The sequence below is a fragment of the Gavialis gangeticus genome, unplaced genomic scaffold, assembly GCF_001723915.1.
Source record: "Gavialis gangeticus isolate Ggan-Ray unplaced genomic scaffold, GavGan_comp1, whole genome shotgun sequence".
NCBI classification, from domain to species: domain Eukaryota; kingdom Metazoa; phylum Chordata; order Crocodylia; family Gavialidae; genus Gavialis; species Gavialis gangeticus.
Genome location: NW_017729018.1, coordinates 13,539,368 through 13,548,705, shown reverse-complemented (window position 1 = coordinate 13,548,705; position 9,338 = coordinate 13,539,368). Strand labels below are relative to the sequence as shown.

General features: G+C 50.3%; 1 protein-coding gene across 1 annotated transcript in view; it reads right to left on the bottom strand.

Annotated features, from left to right (window-relative positions):
• Positions 1-4,477: 4,477 nt before the first annotated feature.
• The window catches only part of SUGP1 (SURP and G-patch domain containing 1), a 33,359-nt gene continuing 28,498 nt past the window's right edge, over positions 4,478-9,338 (bottom strand). The window contains exons 12-14 of the mRNA XM_019513595.1: positions 8,258-8,403; positions 6,666-6,795; positions 4,478-5,577 (exon numbers count right to left, since the gene is read on the bottom strand). Coding sequence (XP_019369140.1) covers positions 5,551-5,577; positions 6,666-6,795; positions 8,258-8,403 — 303 coding nt within the window. The 3' untranslated portion in view covers positions 4,478-5,550. The remainder of the gene's footprint in view (positions 5,578-6,665; positions 6,796-8,257; positions 8,404-9,338) is intronic.

Sequence of the window (9,338 nt, the reverse complement as noted above, 5' to 3'; positions counted from 1 at the left end):
GGCGGGCATCCCCGCGCCCCTCCAGCCGCGATGAACCCGCCGGGCCCCGCCGCCTCGCCCAGAGCAGGGCGCCCCCCCCCCCTCGCTCGCCACCCTCCCGCAAAGCAGGCCCCCGTGCCTGGGTGCGGCCCGGCTCCCAGCCTCCACCGCACAGCGAGCGGGAGGGCGGCCGGACCACCTCCGTTCTCCTGCGGGTCCTGGGGAAGTCCACCCTGCGGGGGCCTGCGCACCAGCGCACTGATGGTGCCCAGGTGCCCGGGCCCTGGGGTGGGGGTGCTGCTTCCCAGGCTGCAGAGCGCTGCCACGGGGAAGTTTCCAGGCCAAGAACTCCGCGAGGTGCTGGGCAGAATGGGCCCCTCCGCGCATTGGAAAGGAGAGAAAACCTCTCGCTTTGGAGGTGTTGACACCTCTTGCCCCCTTTGATCCGTGTGGGGATTGTCACCCCTTGGGCTTGGAGGATCGTCTCCTTAAGCAACGACCACTCTTTCTGGACTCCCAGCTCCCCCCTCTCCGAGACCTCAGTGTCTCCCCGACTAGTCTCCTTACCTCATTGAAATCTGCCCTTACACTTACAGTATTCGTTACTGTAACTTCATTAGGGCTTTGAGAAATGGACCTTGGCTTCCTTTCTCCCCTTTCATCCTCCCTCAGGTGGAGACAGCACAGCAGCCAAGACAATTAGCCTCGTACTATCCTTGACATCCTAGCACTGATGCAGAGCATCTGACTCCATTCCCTTAGCTCAGAATCATAGAAATGAGGAGGGAAGGGGCCTCAGGAGGTCCTATCTAGACCACCCCCCTGCTCCAAGCAGGACCAGCCCCACCTACATCATCCCAGCCAAGGCTTTGTCTAGCCAGGTCTTAAAAACCTCCAAGGATGGAGAGTCCACCACCTCTCTGGGTAACCTGTTCCAGTGTTTCACTATCCTCCTTGTGAGAAAGTTTTTCCTAATATCCAACCTCAACCTCCCTTGCCGCAGCTTGAGCCCATTGCTCCTTGTCCTGTCGTCTGCGCTCGCTGAGACCAGCCCAGCTCCATCCTCTTTGCAGCCCCCCTGCAGGGAGGTGAAGGCTGCTGTTCAATCCCCCGCCTCGGTCTTCTCGTCTGCAGACTGGACCAGCCCAGGTCCCTCAACCCTCCTATATGAGGTCTCCCAGCCCCCAAACCACTTTTGTTGCCCTCCACTGGACTCTCTCCAATTTGGCCACATCCTTTCTGTAGTGGGGGCCTGCAACTGGACACAGGATCCAGATGTGGTCTCCCCAGTGCAGAACAGAGGGGAGGAATCACTGCCCTCCATCTGCTGGCAATGCTCCTACCAATGCAGCCCAGGATGCGGTTTGCCTTCTTGGTGACAAGGGCACACTGCTGATTTTACCAAGAGCACCAGTCACCCCACCAGCTTCTGGCTGCCCGTGAGTAAGGAAACAAGCTACATCACATTGGCGCAGGGGTGTAACCCCCAAAATAGAAGGGGGTGGGGCAGCAGAAAGGCCCCTGGTCCTGGAAAAGTCTATTCCAGTCGGTCACCTTGTTGGTAGTTCTTGCTGGGATGGTGTGGCTCTTTCCTGCATGTCAAATGCTGGGTCCCTTTCAAGCATGGTGCCCCACACATGCACCACCCAGTCGAGGACGTTGCCAGCATGACCCCAGGCACCGCAGCAAGTGGCAGTCCCATAGCTGGGGGGAGGGAGGAAGAAAGAGCCTGACATGAGGCCGCACAGGGAGGTTGAGAAAGATCCAGCTTACCCTTGTCCCCAGCCAGCCCCTTAACCTCATCCCTCCTCCTTCCTGATTTTCTAGGCCTGCTACCAGCTGTGGAAATACTATTTATACACAATGGGCTTGAGATTGTCTTCTTGAGATTCACATGCGGCTGCTGTTATGGCAGAAGCAAATGCAGTCCAAAGGCGTTTGGAAAAGCTCAGCGACTGAACTGCTTTTTCCAATTCATCCTGGAAATCTTAAGCATTTAAACTAGTCAAAAGAACGTGCGTCCTCAGGTTGTGAAGGACAGAAGGGAGGAGGGAGATGGAAAAAGCCCAGGGAAACCAACACTTTTCACATGTCTTTAATGCAGCACGGAGAGCAGGAATTTCAAGGTCTCTGTGTCCAGCTGGGATTGGACCATTATCACAACCTCTCCCTTTTAACCTCCCTTCTCAGCTGCATTTAGAGTCAATGCTGTGCGGAGGGGGGGGGCGGCCAGGGCGAGTGGCAGGGCTCAATACGTGCCACAAGCTTCCCAAGCAATGAAGCACCATTCGTCAGCCGTTAGCAGGAACAGAAATGCTGTCATCCAACCTTTCCCCTCGCTCACCAACGCTGCATTGGGGCTCCTGGACCATGCTCCCGTGTCAGAGTCCGTGGATTGAATTAGCTGGTGCGCACTTTGCCCTGTACGATTTCCTTGTGTCTTTTTGCAGCCGGGCAAGTAGAAGGCACTCCACATGCATCCCAAGGGGGGCTTTCACCGTACTGAGCCATAACACAAACTGCAGATGGTGGCATATGCAGGTGTTTCACGCCCTTCTCTTTGCACACGGAAGGAAGGGGCTCTGCCTTCTTGCACATCTGCGTGTGCAAGCACTGCTGACAAGTGCTAGGTTATCAAGCTCAGAGGCCACAGCCCTGCACACCCCACCAAGCACAATTGTGTAAGCTTACTACCATCCCTGCCCTCCCTGTGAACCTCTGCCCCGCAGTGCAAGCTGCACTTTTGAACCAAGAAAGGGAGTGTGTGGTCTCCAGGGCTGAGACAGGGCCTTGACTGGGCCTGCAAACAGAGGACTCCTCACCGTGAGTGCAACGTGAAGTGGAATGAAACCAAATGCACTTTGTAAAAGCTGTTGAAAAAAATTCTGTGGAATAGAGTCTTTGCCCCAGCCTCCTCCAGGCCCTCAGCCTCACTCCCTCCTTAACGCTGGTGTATCTTCAGCATCTTCAAGTGTAACTTCTGTGTAGACGGTGAGCTCTTCAGGGCAAGCACTGGCTCCTGAACTGCAGGTCTGTGCAGTGACCCTGCCAGGGGATCCCAACCCTGCCTGTGGCCCATGGACATTATGGGCCAAATAATAAAATAATAATGGCTAACTAATAAATAGGAGGCATGTCGAGCCTACAGTAGCACACTTGGGAATGACTGTTGTAGTCATGAGAGGAACTTTTCCTGCCCTCCAAACTTCCATTTAACATTGCAAACTTACCCAGTGCTAGCAAAGTGCAGGTCTTGTCTTTTGGGCCATATGGCCACAGCTGGGGTCACCGGAGTCACCCTTGCTGTAACACAAGGTGGGCAGCTACCAGAGCATTTGCAAAGAGGGTTCCAGGACTCTGGAACCATCTCTTCTCTGGTCTGAAATACTCCTGCTATGGGCCTACTGCAAAAGCCACCTCTGCTGGGTGTGTCTGCGGAGGGGGCTGAGGGTGCGCTCTGCAGACAATGAAGGGACAGAGGTGAAGGTGTTCCTGCAGCCTGGCTGGCTGGGGTCCTGCTGAAAGGATCACTTCATGCTGCTGAGACTTATCCCTGTTGTTGAAATGAAAAAAAGAGCCAGCCAGAGGTGCACACTGTAATGAGGAGGGCTGGGTTTCAGCCGGCACCGATACAGAGGATGCTGTATTGGAGACAAAGCCATTGCTAGATTGGCCTGCGATGAAACAGATTAATACAGGGCTTTTGCCAAAGGAAGAGCAAATGCAAGCATCTTTCGCATCCAATTAGCTTTAAAGATTCCACCAGAAATATATGGGGACCCTGTAGAAGCACCAAGCAATGCCGGCTTTCAAAACGCAGAAGCCAAACAGCTGGGCTTGGAGAGAGGGGCTTCCAGCATACTGCTGCACAGCTTGGAGAGAGTGCCTTGGTCACGCTCCCATGTCTACAGAAGGCTTCACAAGCTGTGGCCATTGGAGGTGGGGTGAGGCACCAGCACACGCAGATAAAGTAACTGGAATTCGTTACTGTTAGGTGCCGGTGGACAGCCCAATGCCTCGCAGTGGACAAACTCTATCCCTGCACCACTTCTGGTCTTTTCTAACTAAAGACACACAGTTAAGAAGCTCTGCTTTGATTTGCTTGTGACTGAATACCCTGCGGTGGGGTAAAGATCCAAGAGCACAGCCACACTCCCCTGAAGTGGGAGGCTCATAGACTAAGCAGACTGGCTCCTTAATTCAGCAGGCAAGTCTGATTGTTGCAACAGCCTTAATAGTTTTGGGACAAGCTCAGTCTTACCACTGGCCCTGCCAAATTTCCTACCTTTATTACCTAATGTTTCATGGTTATTGCCCATGCGCTGATTAGCCACAGCAACTGCAATACCCCAGTGTGCAGGCTGTAATAAGCACACCTGTCACACTGGCATATATCACTGTCAGGAATGGATCACATATTTCTCAGCTGCAGGCGTGACTGCCTGCATTTCTAAGGGACTCATACATTTTAATTTTCCCATGATGAACTCATATCAAGTTGACCTTTTTTTTTCCTTTGTTTTTTATTGAAAGCCAAGCCATCGATTCTACATCATTAAGAAAAAAGTTAACAGAAAAGTGAATCACATACTAAATGGCAAGTTTGATATTGGGGCAGGGGGAAATAAACAGTACAAACAAACAAAAAAAAATCTTACAGCTTCTATGAGATGTTCTGAGGGAAGGTGAATGCCACGGCTGCATCTCCACCCCTGGAAATCTGGCTAAACCACTGTTTCCAGTTGGTAAATGTTTAAAAAAAAAAAATACTAAGGGGAAAATAGATTTTATTTACAGGAAGAGCAGAGAAAGGTGGTGTTTAATATCACCACCGCCTGCAGCTAACTGGTGTCTGAGGGCCTGATTCTTCACCCTTCCATGGTTGTAGGCCTCTCGTTTCTCCAAAGGTTGTGGGTGAATTTAGTGTTTAAAAAAGCAGGGAACTCTGCCTCTGGGGTTGGACTAAATTCCCTAGTTACCTCAACCCCCCATATGACGCTCCGTGCATTGTTCTGGATCTCATCCTCCACTGAGCAGCAGTCAAACCACGAGGCTGTTCTTTTGCAATGTTAGCTGGAGGGTCTGCTGGACTGAATATGGTGTTTGAACCCATCTTTTGGGAGGAAAGGCCAAAGAACTCAACAACAGTCCAGAGGTAGGGTTGGGAGCTGTCCCTTGTACATATTCTTTATAAAAACACGAGACAGCCAAAGCTGCCTATCCGAAGAGTGGAGGGATCTGCAAATACACATGTCTTGGCAAGTAACGTGGCACTGAGCAGCAAACAAACGGAGTCCTATTAGCACCCTTCCATTCAGGAGGGAACCATAAAAAACCCTCCATTTGCGCCTGCTCTCCTCTCCTTTATGAATCCCATCCCAGGCCTTGTTAGGATGCGGTTGTCATGGCACTCGAGTGTGCAGCAAGCACACTCACCCTTCGCTCTGGGTGAGAGATGGTGCTGGGACTTTAATAAATTTACAATATTGTGGGGGGGATGCTAATGCAAATTTGTAACATTTCACAGTAAAATTACAACGGTATTGAAAAGACTTTGTCCTGAAAACACCATCAGTAGTAAGGTCGCCTCGGATTGTTCTGCAGGAAAAGGATTAACAACAGAAGATTAATTAAAAATTGCAAGCTGAGCCTTCTGACGAGTGTTTGAGCTCAATTAATATTAATCGAAGGACACCACTGAACACGGGGCTTGGAGAGGTAGAGCAGGAGATTCCCCTTGCAAAATGACAAATGGAATGCACCTTTCTGATAGCGCTGGCCTGCTGGATGTGACGGTGTCAGACGCAAACTGATAACGCTTTTTGTGGCGAGGAGAATGATTATTCAACATAAAACCTGCTGGGATTCAAGGACAACCCGGCAGCATGCTTTGTGTACAGTGCTCAGACTGGGCAAGTACAGGCTCAAGCCAAATGCCAGGAACTTTTCTATTAAAAATAAGAGCAAGGAGAGCTGACTGCCAGGGTGTTGTAGTAATCATGATTTGATTCAGCACAAGAACAGCATCAAAAAGAAAATCTCTGCATGAACGGTAGCAATCATTTCCTTGTGACTGTTACCTTATTTACTCTATTCAAATGGGACCTTGGGAATCTGAAGGACTATGTGATGCAACTTTGTACTTACGTTGCACCTTTTATCAGAGGACCACTAAGTGCTTTACAAACAGCAAGTACCAGTCACCCCAGGGGTACATAAGCCTCAGCAGCTCCATTTTATGGGCAAAGAAATCAACATGCAGTTTTGCCCGAGGTCCAAGTGAGCCAAGAGTGGAGTTGAACACAGCCTTGTGAGGCACATTTCTCCATTGCCCTGCCCTTACACAGTTGTTTAACCAGGGCAGAAAAGCACAAAACCTCAGCACTCTGATTGTGCACGATTTCAATCCCATGTTGCACTACTGTATGCAATTGTGCAAAAGGCTGGCAAAGGAGGCCCCAAGCCCTGACTCCTGGTCCCCCACTCTCACCAGAGCATTCTCCTGCTTGAGGGAGGCTGCGAGGATTAGCCAGTGTCTGGACAGGAAGGGCCACAACATGGCGCCTTTCACCGTTTGTATGCAATGCAGAATGTGCCTTACAAGGTCAAATACTAGGCACCCCCCTTCTCAGTTATGGGACATGGGCAGTGTCAAGAGGTCTAGGGTGCTTTGGGAGCCACATTACCAAAGGGTTGGGGCGGAATCTGTAGGCCAACATCATTCGTTTACGGAACGCCTCGTACTCGTCATCCTCCTTGCTCAGCTCAGCCGGACGATCAATTCCAAACCCAGCTCCATCCACGGCAGTCGTCCCCCTGGGTAAAAAAGAAAAGCACTCCCAGGTAAGAGGCCGAGAGATTGTCCTCCTGCTTATCAGAAACGCATACCACCTCTCAAGATCCACCTTCTCTGGGGAGCCAAGATTGAGGAATGTTGGGGACCCATTCTATACCTGTATCCAAAGGTTAGTCAGGCTGCTGTACAGTCATCTACTTCTGACTGTACAGCAGCACACTATGATCATGTTCCAGCCCCATTCCTCCACTGCCAGCTGGAAACACTCTCTCCCAAAGCAGCAGCAAGTGCAGCTGCAATGCACATGCATGCTCACTTAATGCTTTGCTGGTTTAGAGCTGTAGCAGGGATAACTATGCTGCGCACTGCCCTGCTGATAAAACTCCAGCAGCCACAGTGGTCAAATGCACTGCACTGAAAGTGCCTGCCTCCCATCTGCCTCATCAGAGGCCCTGGGATGTGGCAGCAGTTTTCTGCATGCATCAGGCAGCTCCCTTACAGGTTGCAAAGTCTGGCATCAGCAGTGGCAGAACCCTAGCAAATGATCCCTTGCACAGCCCTGGGCAGCGGAGGCATGTTCCCCCCAGCAGGCCCAGAAGCTCCATTGTTCTGTGCATCATGATCTTTTGCCACATGTTGAGTTTGAGCACCCCCACCCCCCAGACAGACTTCCCAAGAAGGAGCTAAGCTGGTTTGCAGAGACACTTCATCTTTGCTTCACACACACTCGTCACTGGTAAAAGGGACCTCCTGATGGGAAACATTCTGACTTGCTCTAATCATCTGTACATAGTTTTCCTGTAGTTCAGAAGAAACTACTAGGAGCTGATCAATCCAATTGGTTTGGGATGCAAACGCTGCTTATATCAAGCTATTATCCCTAAAATGCCCACAAGCAAGAAATCATTTCTGCCAAAGAGCCTGATGTCCAGCAGGATTCAGGATCACAAACAAAGCGCTCGGCTTCATTTGGAACTAGGTTTCAAAAGCAGTTCGAGGAGTACCCTCTACTGGCAACTGCCCTCTATGCACAGTGTGCTGGAGACCAGCCAGGCTGCAGCAGAGCTCTCCAGCTGCAGAAGGCATGCACTTTATATCCTGATAGCAACTGCATACAGCACTTTACAAACATCAGTTAAATCCTTGCATGGCTGTGTGCAGTATGCCAGCATTATCTCCATTTTACAAATGAGGGAACTGAGACAGGGAGCGTGCCTCTCGCAAGACAGTGGTGTCTAAGTCACAGCTCCAGCTGCAGCTGGCTCGTGCTCACATCACAGATATGTCTGGTGAAAACTAACAAGTCCGATTTTGGCAGAAAACAGAAATTATTTTTTCTTTACTGAAAGGATTCCACGCACTGTCCAAGTGATGAACTGCAGCCACATTCGTTCCAGCTGCTTCCAATAGGCTGTGATAGAAGCATCAATTATTGGCATGACAGAAAAGGACTGAATCAATAGGAGGAAGAATTTGGCTTACTTGCTGACTGGGTTTTTAATTCCCTGTCCTTCAGTGCCGAGCCCCTCACCCTCCTTCCAGCCCATCTTCATCAGCATCTGGTAGCCGATGTTCTCCACAGTCAGTTTGAATTCCTTGTATTCAGAATAATCTGGCTCACGACCTTCCTGCAGGGCAACAAAAGGTGACACTAGCTACTTCATCAGAGACAGGGACAGAGCAGGTATCAGCTTGTGCAGATTAAGGAGAGACCTAGCAAACAATAAGGAAAAGTCAATCGCTAACAGTTTCTTGGGATTTTCTTTCTACTTGACCACAGGGCAGCAAACAGGGAAGGGATGAAGTGCAGTGGGGAATATTGCTGTGAAACTGTGCTGAGAAATATTAGGCTCCCAAATTCAATGTTGCTAAATGGCTTGGCTCCAGATACAGCTTTTATTTAAGCCAGCCTCTCAAGGGAGTTTCAAGCCTTGGGCTGGCTACAAAGAAGCACTATCAAGCATAGCAACACCCAGATGCTGTAGGGTTTAGGGAGGGCCGACAGTTCTCGAAGACTCTGCATTGGCTCTTTTGTGAGCTTTATGCTTCTGCTTTACTACAACTGCCTAGATAAAGCCTTGTCTCCCTGCATGCTGTTAGCAAACATGCATCCTGCTCCACGACAAGAGCTGCACACCCAAGGTAAATGTCCAAAAGGTGCATCTGTAATTATGGACAGTGCCCTGCCCTGTTACTGACACGCTCTTTTATAACTTTGTGCAACCAGGCTTCTGTGGATTGCACAAATTGTGCCCTCCCCTCCTCCCACAGCAACAGCACCCTGGGGAATGAGACTATTTCCCCTTGTCTCCAGCAGCAGAACTCCAGTGTCCTGCAGTGTCCCACAGATGAACCAAACCAGTGTCCTGACTCTTTTTAGGTTCAATTCTAAGCACAGGTATTTCTGATGGGTTTTGGGGGAGGGGGGAGAATTAATATATCAGATAACTTAGAATCCTAATTTTGTGGGAGTGTGAATGCTGGCTAAACAAAAAGAATGCAACAGTGAACAGGAATGTGGTTTCTAGATTAGTCCTGTTAGTCTTGCTTTCTGACATACAAG